Here is a 17,606-nt window from a genome sequence, read left to right on the forward strand (position 1 = left end):
GTCTCTGTCGATGGCCACGGGAAGCGCAGCTGCATGAGCGATGGTCTCTCATTGAACCCGCATTCTCTCCGTGATTTTACCGCCGCGGTTTTTACCCCGGAACGTCAACGTTCCCGCGAGCGCCGCTCACGGAAGATCCCCGAGGGGAGGAGAGCGAGACTGCGGGGCCGCGGGCGGCGGATAGCCAGGCCAGGAAAGGACGCTCGAGTCCGGTTTGATGCTGGCGGCCCGTCCGCCCTTTAAACGCGGATGCTGCTGCATTCATAAAGGATCGCTGGAAAAAAGCAGGGTTCGACGTCCTCTCTTTTCAAATTCGACGCCGATTGGCACACGACAGTCGCCCGTACGGACCGTGAGAGGCGCGACCAGACACGGCAGCATCCTTCCGTACCTGCGGCTCCCCAGCGCCTGATAGGCCCAGAGTCATGGGCAACACGCCGGCCGCCAGACGGGGCAACGAGATGGAAAGCGGTGAGTGTTTTGACGCTCGCGCGTGATTCTGTTTAGTCATCGTTCTTATCGACACCACCGCTCCGATCGAAGGCTTCATCCGACCTCTGGTGATGCTGTCATGGCGATCAGAGGGGCGAACGATGTGTTGATGCTAGAAGAATGAAAGCGCTTGGTTTGGTGTGTTGTGCCCTGTGTGTGTTTGTGATGCACTTGTGTGTGTGTTTGACGGATCTAAAGAGAGACAGGTGTGTTTTTAAGCTGCAGTGGGTGTATGAGGAAAACAGGAAGAACCAGAAGCATCATGCCATCCTAACATTGGTCTGTTATTGAGCTTTTCACATTTGAAATTGTTCATCAGGCCACATTGTAAACCCTGTGGTATCCATCAATATTTTGGGGTAACGGAAGGCTGGTTATTCAGTTTGTATTAGTTTTTTTCTGCATAGCCGGATTTACTGTAAGCTACTGGCATGAAGTATGGTCTACAATGCATCTTGTTCTAGCCAAGAACCGCCCACTTCTAAAGGAAGAGACCACCTGAATGACATTGACTTTGTTTTTGTATGTTATTTTGGGGTTTATAGATAGATGACACTGAAATATTATAATAGTGCAAAATGTATTAAATGTAAATAATGGCACTCTTTATGAATGACTGTACAGTGAAATTGTGGAATGTAGGTGCAGATGGTGTGTGTTGGGGGGACATGTCCCTGTTTCTTTAATGGTCGTGGCCGTACTAGCTATTCACACTTTTTCCGATAGAAAAAAACAAAAACATTTGCATGGCCATAACAGACACAACAACAACACCAGTTACATGCTAGTATTCAAGATCATATATCCTGTAGTTTCATAAAGTAAACATTAATGTGGATGTACTACGCTTAGGCGTAGGGTGCAAAAGTCCATAAGTCCATCAGCGTAAAACACTGGGGTACAGATGTTATACACTTGGATGGATTCAGTAAGCGCTGTGCTAAGTGTGTGGATAAGATTAGATTTGAGATGTTTGCCTGGATGGAGGGGTGTTAGGAGGAAGTTGGCGGGTTAAGTTGAATCTTGGAGAATTTTCAGGTCTTTGTGCTGCATGCTGAACACATACAGTACATGTCAGAGACAGAGGCGAGATTGCAGGCAAGAGAAAGAGCGTTTTCTCATACTGTACATTCGTAAAACGTAGGTGAACGTTCATGTTCAGCATTAAATATTCCTTAACCCAGGTCATGTGGCATGGGGGACCATATTCCAGGATTTCATAAGACATTTATTGTATAAAGTTTGGATATAGTTTTTAGTATAAAAGGCTTTTATGAGAAGTTGATCTATTAAAATCTTGTGCATTTGTTTATTTAATATTTTGGAAAATTTGATTGTTTGATACATAGATGCCTCATTATAATAGAGTACCGCAGAGATGATGTATTTTTGGACTTCTGGTTCAATCGCCACAAAGTCTATGGGTGCTTTTAATGGGTTTTTGGTAAATTTCCTCAAATAAGGTCTGTCTAACGAAACCTCTAAATATTTTGTGTAAATAATTGCCTCAAATGTGATTTAAAAAAAAAAAAAACTTAAAAATGTCTTTAAAATGGTGGTTGCTAACATGTTGCTAAAAGCGACTACTTTCTTTGGCAGGGATGTTAGACGTCATCGTGAATATAAAGTTCACAAATAATGCAACATGGACACAAATCGCTAAAATCATTGTTGGGCGTTCATTCACGGAGTAATTACTTACCAGGGAACACGTTTTAATATTTTCATTTATGCATTTGGCAAACGCTTTTATCCAAAGCGATTATACTATATATTGTATCTGAGTATGTGCAATCCCCTGGGATCGGACCCATGATCTTGACGTTATTAGCGCCAAGCTGTAACCATTGAGCTATATATTTGGATTTAGTCATTTAGCGGACACTTTTATCCAAAGCGACTAACAGAGAGTTCGGGCAGTACAAACGTTATGTCATACAGGAGAAATAATACAATGAGTGCTACTACGAGTTACTAGTTTCAGCAAAAGCTAGACCACTACCTGTTGAGATTTTTGAATGTTGTGAGAGATGTGGTTGACCGGACTGAGTTAGGAAGAGTGTTCCATCAGCAAGGAGTTGTGAATGAGAATGCGATTTAATGCCCTTATGGGAAGGCAATACAAGACGCTGCTGGTTTGCTGAACGCAGGGTTCTTGATGGGTGTAGGAGGGTGTGAAAGTAAGCCTGTGCAGATCCAGTGATAGTTCTGTAGGCAAGCATTAGTGACTTGAATCTGATACAGGCTTCAACCGGTAGCCAGTGGAGAGAGATGAAATCACATGAATCATTTTTGACTGTTGGAATCCGAGGCAAGATGCTGCGTTCTGAACCAGCTGTAGTGGTTTGATGGTCTTTGCAGGAAGACTATTAAGGAGAGCATTGCAGTAGTCCAACCTTGAGATTATCAGGGCCTGGACAAGGAGTTGTGCCACATGGTCAGTGAGATAGGGTCTAACCTTTCTAATGTTGAATAAGGCGTATCGGCATGAACGATAATGCTCCTTTGCAATGTGATCATTGAAGGACAGCTGTTCATCAAATTTGACTAGTTTGAGAAAGTTGGTGAAAGGCTAGGTTGTGGTGACATTAATATTGAGCGACCATAGTGTAGTCTGTTTATAGCCTTGTGTTAGCTGTTTACTTCTGCCGATTGTACTTCAAAAATATTGTGTAAAGATGATTTTGATAAACAAAACGCGTTTTGTTAATCACAGATCTTATTTTTTGCTATCTTCAAGTCTATGTGAAAAATGCATAGGGTTTCGGTTGAGGGAACCAGCGTGGCGCATTATTCTGGGTTTGCCCACTAGAATACTAATCTCCGAGCCACTCCATAGCAGCTGCCAAAGTCGTCCGCCATATTGAAACAGTCAAAGGTGGTCGGTGAACACTCAAGGGCAAGTTGACTGTCTGCCCATGTGATCCTGTCTGTGAAAATCCAAGTCATATTTTTTTGTGATTTACTGTTTTCTACATAAAATGATCCTGCAAAATGGAAAGAACATTCTGTGAAAATATAACATCGATAACGTTAAATTAATATTGACAGAGGAAGTGTAAAAAATATTAATTATAGTGAAATTAACAGTTGAAATAAAACTTTGATGCTCATCATTTCATATTTAGATTTTGACACTTTAACCTGGATTTCACAGACACATATCGGATTCCTAGATTTACTGTCACATATATGAATATCAAGTGTTACGTGCTGTTATGTAGGCCCACTGGCCCAAACAGTACAATTGTTAAGTTAACACAAGATAATGCAAAATTAAAAAGTAAGGCTACCATCCTTTTTAAAACCTGTATTGAGATAATACATATAAAAAACACAAATTTTATTCTGTGACAGGTTATCCCTATCTTCTGGAATTTACATTTAAGTTTTTTCAACCAGAGTCTGTATGATGTTGTAGCATCTTCGAAAATGTAAAGATAGATAGATATAGAAAGCAATTGAAATGATGACCATTCCAGGATGGAGGCCATGTCGATGTGTCTGGAGCGATCAAAAGTGGCGTCTGTGTATACATATGATTTGTCCCCCACATCAGCAAAGAAAATCTGATGTTTAAAATGTTCTGTAATCATTCAGTTGTTTTATTTCCACCGTCTGCATGTTACGTTGTAAAAAAGTGTGTCTAAATTCAGTGCATAAAATGCTTCAAAAGTCCTATCAATAACTGAGATACGTAACTTATGTATGTGTCTCTTCCCACAGTAAAAGAGTTTCTGGCCTTTGCCAAAGAAGATTTCCTCAGGAAGTGGGAGGGTCCTGCACAGGTGAGACATCTCATTTGGGTCGGAGGTAGAAAGAGCGCCCTGGTGCTAATATATATACATATACAGTAAGTTAGGGCCTATATGTGTCAGCTGGTTATTTCAACCAACATGCTTTCCAATGCAAAGCATGCAGGTGTGTGCACTCTCTGCTTCGGTACCACCTTATTTACAGTAATTTACAGTATAACGTTGCACACGATCATCTGGTCATTATCACAAACTAAAGAGTTGTGTATATTTTTTTATAAGTAACTAAATTATTAGTGTCATTAAAAGAGCACGACTAAAAACATTGTCGATTGTCAGTAGAGATAGATTGTTTAGGACAACAGTCAATAAGACAGTTTGGATTTCATAGTTTACGAAACTATGTTTGACCAAATTGTGTAAGAATGCGATACAATTGTGCGTCTGTCCCGCAGAACACAGCATGTCTGGAGGACTTTGAGCGATTGAAAACTCTGGGCACTGGTTCATTCGGCCGTGTGATGTTGGTCAAACACAGAGAGAGCGGGCAGCACTACGCCATGAAGATCCTCAACAAACAGAAGGTAGGCGGGGCTAATGTTTAAGCGATGACATTGGGATGAAACAAATATGTAAAACCTTGTTGTCGTTTTCACTGTTGCATAAGGTGGTGAAGCTGAAGCAAATCGAACACACTCTGAACGAGAAGAGGATACTGCAGGCCGTCAGCTTCCCGTTCTTAGTGCGGCTAGAATACTCCTTCAAGGTAAATTTAGTGTAAAACACAAATGACCGGATGACGCAGAAGGACATGGAAGATATTGAACGCGTGTATGTGTGGGTTTGCTTTTAGGATAACACTAATCTCTACATGGTGATGCAGTACGTTCAGGGAGGAGAGATGTTTTCACACCTGCGTAGAATCGGCAGGTTCAGGTGAATATATTTACATTCTAACATACAAATAAATGCACTTCATTATTCCAAGAGGGAAAATTCTGTGTAAACCTTCTCGATGTAAAAAAGTACTTTAAAGTGTTTTGAATTAAGTTTAGCACAAAATATAAAATGCTCTTGTTATACAATCACATTGACTATTTTAAATTGAAAGGAGATTTGCAAGGTGCAATGAGTTTCAGCTTTTAATGGATAACATTTCCCTTATGTCCTCATACAAAGCTATTATTAGGGATTTGAGCTTTCCATATAAATACGGATTTCTGTATTTTTTGACCGCTGGGATCACCTGCCTAAACCGCTTTATTTTAATTTGTGTCGGGTTTGGGGATGTGCGCGTAGTCATCATTTAACCGGCCAGCAGGAGCGTAGTTCCTTTCTACGCTCTATACCTCATGTACACGCTTGTTATTCAGAACATAATTCTGCCAGTTATCTTTATATATCCAGGGAGTCTATGAAAAATAGAGGCCGAACACATTTACATTTAGGCATTTGGCAGACGCTTTTATCCAAAGCGACTTGCATTGCATTAGCCTATACATACGTACACAGTTGTTTTGGTTCTCAAAAAAGCACCTGGTGTCATTTCTTATGAAGTGGGGAACTGAAAATCCAGAGTCTGGAAGTTGAGACGTCTATATTCCTTCCGTGATTTAATTCGTGAAACCTCAAATGGCCGATCTAGTCACTCACTGTGTAATAAAAACGCATTGTAGTCTTTACTGAATGCATACATTTAAATGAACTAAAACCACAAACAGCATTTGCAAATGTTTAATTACATGCGGATTAATGCGGATAAACGCTGTGTGAATGATGTAGATGCACCGTCTAGTGGCTGTGTATGGAAGAATTGTTGCTGTTTACAATAAAATCCATAGTAGGCCTAATATAAACTACTCATTGGGTGCCGTTTGTTAATCTCTCTTTTTGACATTAGCATAAGATATTTGCACAAGGCATCAACCTATTTTATTAAATATTGTTTAGGTGACTGTTAAACTAACAGACAATTGAATTGATATTTCCTAAATTGCAAGTCAGAATTGGGTAATTATAATAGTTTAATTTTCGTGTTCCTATGTGGAAAGTATATTTTCTTGGCAAACAGTTGCCTGTTTCGAACAGTGTAACATTTGGGCGAGGGTGCGTGCAGTCTGCTTTATTTTTTTCCTTGGCTGATCACATGCTTGTATTATGTTTAAAAATAATAATTACGAAAACTTCGAATTGAGCGTATACGTTTTGAGGCATGACAAAAATAGGTCTGCATTTCAAAAATGTTAAGATCAGATCACATGCAGCATGTTAATCGATCTTCATCCCTGCCAACTTTTATGCAGTTTCTGCAATCGTAATATACAGGATAAGATCACTTTAACAAGCTAGTACCATAAAAGTTTGGACTTCCAGTCCGCTGGTGGTGAAAACAAGATATTTGTACTGAAGGCTTTGTGCTAATGTGTGTAATGTGAGATGCTGTTAACTGTGGTTTGATCTCATCTCACTGTGTCCAGACACTCTTTTCTCAATATTATTGGTGTACTAAAATAAAAACGAACCACTTCGCAACATATAGTGGCTATATTTAGATACATAAGCTTTTAAATGTAGTTTTGCATTAGACAAAGTTTGTCATGTCCCTTTTTGAATAGCATCTACTGGATGATTTCAGTTTGATTATCAGATTCATCAACAGTCAGATAAGTTTTGGCCTACAGGTGCATTTTAGTATTACAATTGCATTATTATTTTAGTTTTAATTTATATTTTCAATTAGATTAGATATTTATATTTTCATTTTTGTTCAGTTTGATTTATTTCCATTAATTCATTTTAGTCCCTCAAATTTTCTAAGTTGACATTTCTATCATTTTTGTAATATCTATTATTTGATGCTGATTTACATAAACGTTGTTATAGTTTATACTTCATGATGATAACCCTGTCCACATGGTTTATAAATGCCAATATTCACGGAGTTCTGTGTAAGAAGCTTGTCTTAGACTGCAACGTCCTGATGGTACGTGTCTTCACAGTCTTTCTCTCTTGATCTTTTTTTCATGCAGTGAACCTCATGCACGGTTTTATGCTTCACAAATAGTTTTGACATTTGAATATCTCCACGCGCTTGACCTGATCTACAGAGACCTTAAACCAGAGAACCTCCTCATAGATCAGCAGGGCTATATCCAGGTAACACACACACGCCAATGTACTTATAATATATAACATGTGACCCTGGACCACAAAACCAGTCATAAGGAGCACGATACCCAACAACATAGTATGGGTTAAAATTATCGATTTTCATTGTCTTTTTAAAATTATTAGAAAGGATATTAATTAAGATCATGTTCCATGAAGATATTTAGTAAATTTCCTAGGATAAATATATCTAATCTCTATTTTGGAAGTGGAACGCGGCAAAATCACGGACAAAAATTACCCACTCAAGTTTGGTATCTATGTAAAGCTAAGAATTTCAGATTTCGCGTTCATCTCCTCTGCACAACATCATTACAGGGGTAAGACAATAGAGAGTATTAAAACAAACCTGTTTTTTTCTTAACAACGGCCTGCTACAGCGCCTCTGATGGACAACATTAAAGGTTATTTTCTAAATATCTTGATATTTTGCACCCACAGATTCCTTAGTTCTAAATAGTTGTATCTCGGCCAAATATTGTCATATCCCAACAAACCATACATCAAATTTGACTAATGACAGGTTTTTTGGTCAAGTCGATTTATTTATAGAGCACAATTTTAACACAACAATTTTTGTTTCAAAATGCTTTACAATAAAATGTTAGATAAAAAGCAACAGAGATAAAAAAAAGTCAAAATAAAATCATAATAGGTATCAAAAGTACCGTACACAGCATCACTCAAATGCAAGAGTATAAAAATGAGTGCAGGGTCATAAATGAAAGAATGAGTCCAGGGTCATATTTTCAATTAAAAAAATTGAATTCTGATGTTCTACGTTTAAGACATAGTATAACAAACAAGATTTCACAAAATTAGAAATTGAATCATTTCCTTTAATGCGAAGGTAATGTTACATACCTGCCATGTTAATTAAACAATCCATGCACAAAATCCTCCCTGTTGTAATATCCACCCGTTGTGAAAAGAAAAGTGAGATCTAGTGGATAGTAGAACATGGCCTTTAAAAATCTTCAAAAAGATCTAGTACATCAAGCATGTTTCATCTCTCGTAATCTAACCTATGCTGCCCCCTTACGGCTTTTTCAGTCACTACATCCAAAAATTGTTACATACTCAACCTATATCCATATCGTTGTACAGATATATAATTGGGCCGTCTGCTCCAACTTTGTTTCAGGTGACAGATTTTGGCTTTGCCAAGCGGGTCAAGGGTCGCACGTGGACGTTGTGTGGCACACCAGAGTATCTCGCCCCAGAGATTATCCTCAGCAAGGTGAGCCAAGCGGTCCCTGTTTCTCTTTTGAGCTAACAGGGTGTCTACACCGGGTGCTCGTTGGCAATAAAATGATTGTGTTACAAAGGAGGTCTTATGAGTCTCTTCTCACAGGGTTATAATAAGGCTGTGGACTGGTGGGCTCTGGGTGTGTTGATGTACGAGATGGCTGCCGGTTACCCTCCATTTTTTGCAGATCAACCCATCCAGATCTACGAAAAGATCGTCTCAGGAAAGGTGAGGTTTTTTTGCAGGTCGTTGATTCTGTAAGTTAAATGTGAATTGTTTGTCAATTCGTTGTTGTAACCAACGTGAGTAATCAAGCTTTACTCAACTTTGAACTGTGGTCTTGTTCACAGGTACGATTCCCATCTCACTTTAGTTCTGACCTGAAGGACCTGCTGAGAAACCTGCTGCAGGTGGACCTGACGAAACGCTATGGCAACCTTAAAAATGGAGTTAATGACATTAAAGGACACAAGTGGTTCTCCGCTACTGACTGGATAGCCATTTACCAGCGGAGGGTGAGAAACACACTTTTAACACAGCTACCCATAATATTTCCAGAGGTACCCCTGCCCTGGGAAGAAGGGACGCGTACGTTTCCCATTCATTACTCGTAAACGCCTCATCCGTTCAGGAAAACCCACGCGGGATGACTCGCCGTGTGGAGCCAGGGGCATGTATAAACAGAGACGTAAATAGTACAAAAATATCATACTCAAATACAAGTACTACTTTGATGAAATTGTACTTGAGTACAAGTAAAATTAGCCTGGTTAAAATTTACTAAAAGTAAAAGTTACTTTTTAAAAGTGGCGGATCTCTCCTGTTTTCTGCAAACACCAATAATAGTCATTATGGTGCCTAATTTTATATATTAAAACAGGTTACAAGTGCACTGCAACCAATAAAAACTTTTTTTTGTCTTGTTTTGCAGAAATATCACAGAATCATATAGCAGAAATATTAACTAAACAATTATTAAATCAATATACATTTTCTTCAGAAGCAAAATAAAGCCTTAAAGAGTACATACAGTACCAGCCCAAGCCTCTTGGGGGCCCTAAGCAGAATTTGATTTGGGGGCCCCCTCCCAGCACGCGGAGTCACCTGTGCTGTGCTTGAAGATTATTGACACAAATGTCACGCTATAATGTTATATTATACATGAATAAAAATACTCAATACGATATTTAAATAGAAGACTTTACTCTTAAACTTCTGAATACAAACTGTCACAAAACAAGAAATAAATAATTTGCAAATGTGCAAATGCAAATGTAAATTAAATGTGCAATCTTTTAAATACATTTACATTTAGACATTTGGCAGACGCTTTTATCCAAAGCAACTTACATTGCTTTATCCTATACATTTCACATAGGTATTTGCTATCCCCTGGAATCGAACCCACAAGCTTTCGTTGTTAACGCAATGCTCTTACCACTGAGCTACAGGAAAGCTGTATAAAACCAAAATAGACAAACATTCATATGTATTGGTGCAACCAACATGGTATTGGTATATTTTAACATTCACTTCAACACATACAGCTATGCTAGTGGGGCTTCCCTTTAACTTATAAGGTTAAGTTCCCCTTCGGCTGTTTTCTCCAACTTAAACTGATGTCTATTATCAATATGTGAAATACACCTAGATAAATGTATATTAATAATGCAAGATATTTCACTGTTGATGGTGGGGATTTAACGTTAGCTCTTGTGAGGGCTTATATAAGATCACGAGTCATGACTAGCCGCTACCTCAAGTGACGTGAGCACAATTTGTCACTAATCACGCAAACATACCTTTATCTTGCTCTTTTTTCTCCTCCTCTTTCCTTTTCTTCTTTCTCTTTTCGGCACCAGAGAGATACATCCTTTTTTGTGACATGGCTTGTCATTTATTAATTACAGTGACATGCACTTGCGCGCCGGCGCGAATTGTCAATGCACACGAAATGTGTCTAAGCGCAATTGCGCATGACTCAACCGCTGGCAGTCACAGCAGAAGTTGTCGGCAAATCAGAATTTTCTTATCTTGAATTATTCATTTCATTTATTCATTCATATTCATTAATTGATTTATTCATTCATTTATATAAGTTGTTTTAAGTTATTTAATTGTAAAAAAATGATTGGGGCAAGCAGACGCTTAGTTCGCTTATGCCTCGGGTCGGCCCTGAGTACATAACTAGGGATTTTTAAGGTCCTTTTTGGTTTTTGGAGTGTCCAACAACAAGCTTATGTACGTAGATGATGTAAAAACGCTATTATTTTGTAATCATTTGTAGTTATTTTAACATTATTTCTTGACTGACTCTCAAATGATTCGTTCCAAGATTCATGAATCCCAAGAATTTAATCCGTTTGATACGTATCTGCTGAGACTGGTTAAGTGAGGCAATTTGAACTAAAACACAGACAGAGACGCAGTGTTTTGTTTATGTTCATATGTTCACAGCGGCCCTCGCGGTATTGCTATTTTTTACATTTTTAAGAGCAACACATTTGTTGTTTGCATAAGTCTTTTCTTATGAAGTTGCATATACATTATATAGTGAATAAAGTGAACAGTTGCGCATAGTTGTGTTAAATGGGTCGATGTGTAGGTTTGTTTTGGGCTTGTCATTGTTTACGGTTCTTTTCAACAATATATGATCTGGTAACACGGCCCTTTTTACGGCAGCTGACGCTTTTCAAAAACACGTGAAATAGCAAACATATTCCTGTGACTTTCTTGCCCCGTGCTTACAGAAGAGAGAGAGAGACATAAGATGTTTAAATATGTCATTAAAGCAGAAGTTCTTCAGTTCTGTTCCATACACGCTGCGTAAATGTGGTGCAGACACAGTAGTGAACCATGAATCTACAAAACGAGATTAAAACTTTTACTAAACTGTCCAAACTTCTTATTAGTTACCAATGCAACAAGGGTACGAGCAGTATTTAAACAAATATTATTTATCTACTTGTACCTCTACATTCTTGCACATGAGGATTTTTATAAGATGCTATTCCACAGCGTCCTGTCTTGAAGCTGAAATGGTTGCTTAAATATGTCCAGGGGTTTACAGACTTTCTTCCTTCAGAAGAGCGATAGCGACCAGCGCCATTTCGGATAAACCTTGAGTTGAAAAGGCTTTCTGCGTCTTTTCCGTTCATGACCAAACAGCAGCTTAAAATTACTTGTAAGTGAATGAATGAATGAATGATTACTAAACAGCGTGTAAGAGCACCTGTCATTGTAACTGACTGGACATTTGTCTGTAATTAGTATTTTATGTCTGACAACAGAAACATTACAAATGTAAACGACCTCAGCTTTATTGGGTATTAAAATACAGTAAGTTCAAAGAATACATGTACGACTAGATGACCTCACAAACATGCTAATTATCATGTAATATCACCTTGCACCATAGTGACGGGTAAAAATAGATTTTCAATCATCATAGATAGGTCAATCTTACATTGTAATATGGACTAAAATGTGCCAAATAAATTACTGGCAACTGCCATGTAAAAAATGTAAATGCAAGCCCAGAAAATAATAGTTGAGTTTTTATTGTTCATCGCAGTTTTTTTTTTTGTAATTGTATAGTTGTGATCTTTTGCACTTGAAACTGTTTACTTTATAGATTTTTACTAATATTTAAATTTTAAGTATTTAAGTTTTTTGAAAAAAACAGTCAAATTGTATTATTTAGAGGACAACATTGAAGTATTGAAGTTTTTTATTTCAACACTGCTGTGTACCACAATGAAAGTCCCAGCAATTATTGTTATTTAAAAATTCACATACCTAGACATGACCAAAAGATTAATAATGTACCGTTATGTAAAAAAGGATTTTATAAGTTGGTTTCCAAAAAAGGAAAACAAGCGATTCACAAAATCTTTTGTAGCTTGTCACAGGTTTTAAGGCAGGGCTCTACACTAACATTTGAGAGAGGTGGCACCAGCCCTTAATCTGGTAGTCATGGGTTGAGGTAAGAAAAAAGAATCACTAAAACTTTATTCAAATGTGTTTAATACATTAATAATTAAATTAGAAATGAATACAAATCCTTGTTTATGATTTAATTTCAACACTTCACCATTTTTAAAGCACATTTTTCTTAAAGCTTCTTTCTTCCTTTATTTGTTGTGAACAACTCCTATAAGACAACACAATTCATTTAATATCAGTGAGTGTATTGGGCCTGTCGTTTGTTGTTTGATGAACATTATAAACGGAGATCTTTATTATGCTGCTGCCCGTGCTACACTATAATGGGCCATTCACACAGTCCACGGTGGAACTGCCGAGCGGCAGCCGCCTTTATGCCGATGTTGCTGCTGCTTCTGTTCACAAAAAGATTAAATATTTGTATCTTCAGCTGTGCCTGCCACAAAAAGCCATGAAAAGTTCAGGATTTTGGATGCACGAGCACCACCTCCACCAACGAAACGGCCCGTGTTTGCCGCTTACTGCATGTTTCCCTTTAAAAAATGAACTGGATAATCGCGACTGCCGCGTACCGTGTGAATACGCCATAACACACATGCATTTTGTTGCCCAACCGTTTGTTCACGCAACTGACTTGCTTTACTTGGATTCTTGTAAATATGGGAATTTTTATATGTCCATTTCAGAGTAAGAAGGCGTGAAAGAGAACTCTGTTTAGTATTTTGTGCTATGACTCCCTGGGCGTGCACATATCTCAAACAACCCGCGAGACCAGAAGGCTTTTATTGATTATTCTTCATGAAAGCTGCATTGATACACATTTAGCGACTCACAAATAAATAGGATTTAACATGATGTATAAAATTTAACATTTTGTTTGCTTAGCACATTATTGTTAGAGAGCTTCATACATTAGTATAGTGATTAAAGTTTAAATGCATGTTTCCTGCATTAGCTTCACATGCATACAATACACCCAAACACATGTTTTGTACCTTAGCCGGAGAAACTCTTGTATTCTGCAGGCGGCAAGATTAAGCGCTTTACTCGTTTGCTCTGTCGATCCTTCCGCTTCATCATAGCATTAAATGGTAAATGCCCCTCTTACACCCACACATTAGGCTACGTCTTTGGGGGGGCCGGAGTTACATTTGATGTTGCATTGATTTTACATTTATAATACGCACAAATAATATATTGATCAGTTTGGCATCCCACCAGTGCAACCATTAAGAAAAAGGTATCGCACTGGCAGTTTAAAAGAGTCGTAAAATGCAACCATTTGGTCGCAGTCTAGAGCCCTGTTAGGACACTTTCATTAACAATTTTAGTAAACTTTCATAAATAGACAGCTGGTCGCTTTTTCGTGTCACATTTATACAGTATGTATTCTTTTGTAAGGCAAACCAAAAACGTACAGGTGAAGTATTAATTTCCTTGTGTTTGTTTTATTAGGTGGAGGCCCCGTTTGTGCCTAAATGCAGAGGTCCGGGGGACACCAGCAACTTCGACGACTATGAGGAAGAAGAGATCCGTGTGTCGTTCACGGAGAAGTGTGCGAAAGAATTTGCCGAGTTTTAGAGGAAGAGATTATATAGAAATAGCGTGAGCGAAATCTAGGTGGGGAGAGAAAGTGAAAAAGTGCATGAATCTTTAAACGATCCTTCCTCCTGTTAAACGGCAGAGAAACCAGCGGAAGCGCGGAGAGGACCTCCAGGGATAAACAGTGAGGCCTTTTATCATCTCCACAATTTTAATCATGTTTGTATTTTTTTTTTATCTTTGTTCATGTGATATTCATCAAGATGGATTGGATAGGGTGTCCGTGTTGGCCAGTGGACTGAAATAGTTTTTACTGCACAAAGAGCGACGGGTTAGTTATCGTCTATAGAGAGATACCGCTAATCTTGAGCAGTCTCTGCTAAGGTGAATGATATCCACTAGGTCACCACAACAAAAAAGACATAAAAGTATGTATTCCTGTGTAATAACCGAAATATTTTTGGTCCTGAATACCGTCATGTGTTTCTTTATTCATACAAATGCACTGAAGGGATGACAAAGTGAAAATGGCAAAGAACCGAAGCCATGATTTCATGACACGAGCACCACTTTACCTTTTATTTCCTTCTTTTCCAGCACTCTCTGTAAAATATTCACTGACGAACTTTGAACTTTACCTACGAAAATGTGCCATGAAATCCTACAAATGTCAATATTTTGACTGATCAGTTGTTTGATTGATAAGAGCTGACAGATAGCATGAGCCCTAAAGGCTGCGGTGCGTGGACTGACCATCAGCCTTTACTGCGGTAAGCCTTGGTGCAGACGAGGGAATGAATGTTTTTCTTTACTTTCGTTTAGTATTGTCATGAACATAATAGTTACGGTTTTCATGTGCTTTTCCAACACCTGACAAAAGCGCACGTGCTCGTGCGTAATTCGCAATTTATTTTCGCCATCTCCCTCCCCTTTTTTTCTTCCATTCGTGCATTTTTAAATAGACAGAGTCTTCTCTCCGAACGGGCGCAGTGCATCTTGCTCCTTTTTGGGTGAGAGTTTCTTACACGCAAGTCTTTAACTCACTAGGCTACAAAAATCTCCTGAGCTGGAGAAGAACTCAGTGGATACCAGTGCTTACTCTTGAGGACATGGTTCAAGTCAATTGTGATATTTTGCACCACAAGAATCATTCCAATAAAGTATTACTATAAATACAAAACAGGTTTCATGTCCTTTTTGTCTGTGTCAATAAAACACCTCGCACTATACTAACATCAAGGCCCATCATTCAGAATAGCTGCCGTCCTGTCTGCAATGTCACCGTGTGACTCCTGAACTCTATGAAGTGGGAAACCGCACCTTTTAACAAGAAGAAAATTGAGGGATGATGGGAACACTTTCACACCAAAATGTTTCAAACTCTAAAAGAACATTTCTTGCCAACTATTACATTTGAGATAAAGAGTTCCTGATTACTGATGTGTTGTCATGTAAGAGCATCATTTTTGAGCATTGAGCACAACTTCAGAAAGTTCAGTTTGACCGAAGAGCTGTGAAATGGCTGAGCATACCATAACAGATCCATCACTATGTTTAACTGCTTCCTGTCTTTCGGTATAGGCCAACCTGAACAGATATTTTGTGCTTTTTTATCATTTGATTTCCTCTCATCACTTGAATTTAATTTTCATGCCCTTTGAATATAATGTAATAGTTATAAAATGTTTTAGAAATATATTAAAGATTTATTGTTTACATTTTCTCAACCTTTAATCTCTTAAACGTTGTCAGTGACGTGGTGAGTTTTAAAGTAAGACGAAAAATGATTTAATCGTAAACTCTTTGACATCTACCCGTGAATCTTTAAACTATTACAAACATGGTCGTTTTTAAGGTTGCTACAAATAATACCCACGGAGAAGGTTACGTAAAAACGCCCCGCGTGTGTGTGATGGATTGCAGCGTGAGCGTGAACAAAAGGTGCGCAAAACGAGCAACTCCACAATACCACCTTAAATCAGTCGGCGCGGAGCGCTGACGGAGGAGTCTCTTCGCAAATAGTCCACCTTAAGCGCACAAAGTGGTTAAACGCAGGCGTACAGCGAGGCTTCCGCTTCATTCCCAGCCGGGCTCTGAGCGGATCGCAGCCCTTCAGCGTCACTTCGGAGACGAGAGAGGCGCACGGCCAAAGCCAACTGAACCAGTACCGCAACATGTCGGAGCCAAAATACCGCGAATGGATCCTGGAAACCATCGACTCACTGCGCTCGAGAAAAGCCCGACCCGACCTGGAGAGGATCTGCAGAATGGTCCGACGGAGACACGGGTCAGACCCGGACCAAACCAGGGCTGAACTAGAAAAACTGATCCAGGAGCAAACTGTGCTCAAAGTTAGCTACAAGGGCTCGATTTCGTACCGCAACGCCGCGAAAGTGCAAAGGAAATGCCGAAAGAGGACGGAGCAAGCCGACAGCAGCAGCGGCAGCGGCGAGTCGGTGGCTGAACAAACCAAACACGCCAGTTTTAATAACAACGGCGACAGCGCGCACAGTCTCACGGACCAGGAGGACTGCGAGGAAAAGGAGCCCGAGAGCCCCGAGCCCGTCCCCCAAATCTCCGTCTCCACTTTTGGAAAGGAAGAAAAGATTTTGCCAGTGACTAGCGGAAACAGTTTTGTTAGTTGTGGCGCAACGGTATGCTCAGTGGGGAGCGTCAAAGCAAGTGCACCGAAAGACAAGAGATTAATCGCTCAGGCGGGGGGGGACGGCTCCTCTCCCCACCGCGATGACGGGGCGGCTGTTTGCGATGCTTCAAGTGCGAGCACACGGGCCGAAGGAGAAAATGCGCTCGGCGTTGGCCACGAGGAGGAGGGAAGACATGAAAAAGAACCGAAAACTTGCTCGAGCGCCAGTTCGGCCGTCAGAAGCAGCCCGTCTCTGAGGAACAAGCCCTCCGCGCCCCCGAAACCCAAACTCAAGGTGGGAGCAAAGGCGAGCTGGACGCGCTGCGCGGAGGAGAAGAGTGCTGATCTGGGCGATAGACTCGTCGACGCGGTCCGAAGTCTGTCCGAGAGACACCGGGGCTCCGCCGCAACACGGGGCCACGCGCCACTGGGACTGAAGGAGATACTCGGATACTTCAGCACGCAGACCGGGGTGCCCGGCGAGAAGCTGACCCGCAACCGCGTCAAAGTGGTGCTGGAGCGAGAGATCGAGCGGGGTCGTCTCCGCAGAACGCGCCTCGGCCACATCACTCTTCTCGCGAGGGGGATGGGGGCGGCCAAGCCGTCCGCGCGACTCCTGAAAAGCGCACTGCAGGACAGACATCTCGCAAAACAGGTAACTTAATATTTACCGCACGTCCCGCGCGACGCTACACCTCGCCGTCGTATGAAATAATAAAAAGCGAAAGAAAGAAGCGCAGGACGAGACAGCCCGCACCAACCGATTTCCGCTCTTTTCTCGCGCACAAGTGTGCGCCAACACATCTTAACA

General features: G+C 40.1%; 2 protein-coding genes and 1 long non-coding RNA gene across 6 annotated transcripts in view; 2 read left to right on the forward strand and 1 right to left on the reverse strand.

The window, feature by feature from the left end:
- Positions 1-14,953, forward strand: prkacab (protein kinase, cAMP-dependent, catalytic, alpha, genome duplicate b). The gene is made up of 10 exons (XM_056738814.1): positions 1-471; positions 4,219-4,280; positions 4,703-4,831; positions 4,915-5,013; positions 5,101-5,183; positions 7,277-7,403; positions 8,560-8,655; positions 8,770-8,892; positions 9,015-9,179; positions 14,065-14,953. Exons 1-10 carry the CDS (start codon positions 426-428, stop codon positions 14,188-14,190), a joined length of 1,056 nt encoding a protein of 351 aa, XP_056594792.1. The 5' UTR covers positions 1-425; the 3' UTR covers positions 14,191-14,953.
- LOC130413550 (uncharacterized) overlaps positions 8,783-17,606 on the reverse strand; it is a 24,523-nt gene continuing 15,699 nt past the window's right edge. For 3 of the 4 annotated variants that reach the window (XR_008905505.1, XR_008905509.1, XR_008905506.1), the window contains 2 exons: positions 8,991-9,101; positions 8,783-8,919 (listed from right to left, as the gene is read on the reverse strand). This is a non-coding gene — a long non-coding RNA (uncharacterized LOC130413550). The remainder of the gene's footprint in view (positions 8,920-8,990; positions 9,102-17,606) is intronic. The other variant, XR_008905508.1, reaches the window with a different exon arrangement.
- The window catches only part of samd1b (sterile alpha motif domain containing 1b), a 9,110-nt gene continuing 6,979 nt past the window's right edge, over positions 15,476-17,606 (forward strand). Inside the window, exon 1 of the mRNA XM_056738804.1 lies at positions 15,476-17,450. Coding sequence (XP_056594782.1) covers positions 16,326-17,450 — 1,125 coding nt within the window. The 5' untranslated portion in view covers positions 15,476-16,325. The remainder of the gene's footprint in view (positions 17,451-17,606) is intronic.

The sequence above is a fragment of the Triplophysa dalaica genome, chromosome 2 (assembly GCF_015846415.1).
Source record: "Triplophysa dalaica isolate WHDGS20190420 chromosome 2, ASM1584641v1, whole genome shotgun sequence".
In the NCBI taxonomy this organism is placed as follows: Eukaryota; Metazoa; Chordata; class Actinopteri; order Cypriniformes; family Nemacheilidae; genus Triplophysa; species Triplophysa dalaica.

Coding starts and splice junctions, on each gene's coding strand:
- prkacab (XM_056738814.1), top strand. CDS start 426: ATGGGCAACACGCCGGCCGCCAGACGGGGCAACGAGATGGAAAGCG. Junction 8,656..8,769: donor CAGAGATTATCCTCAGCAAG/GTGAGCCAAGCG, acceptor CTCTTCTCACAG/GGTTATAATAAGGCTGTGGA. Junction 9,180..14,064: donor TAGCCATTTACCAGCGGAGG/GTGAGAAACACA, acceptor TTGTTTTATTAG/GTGGAGGCCCCGTTTGTGCC.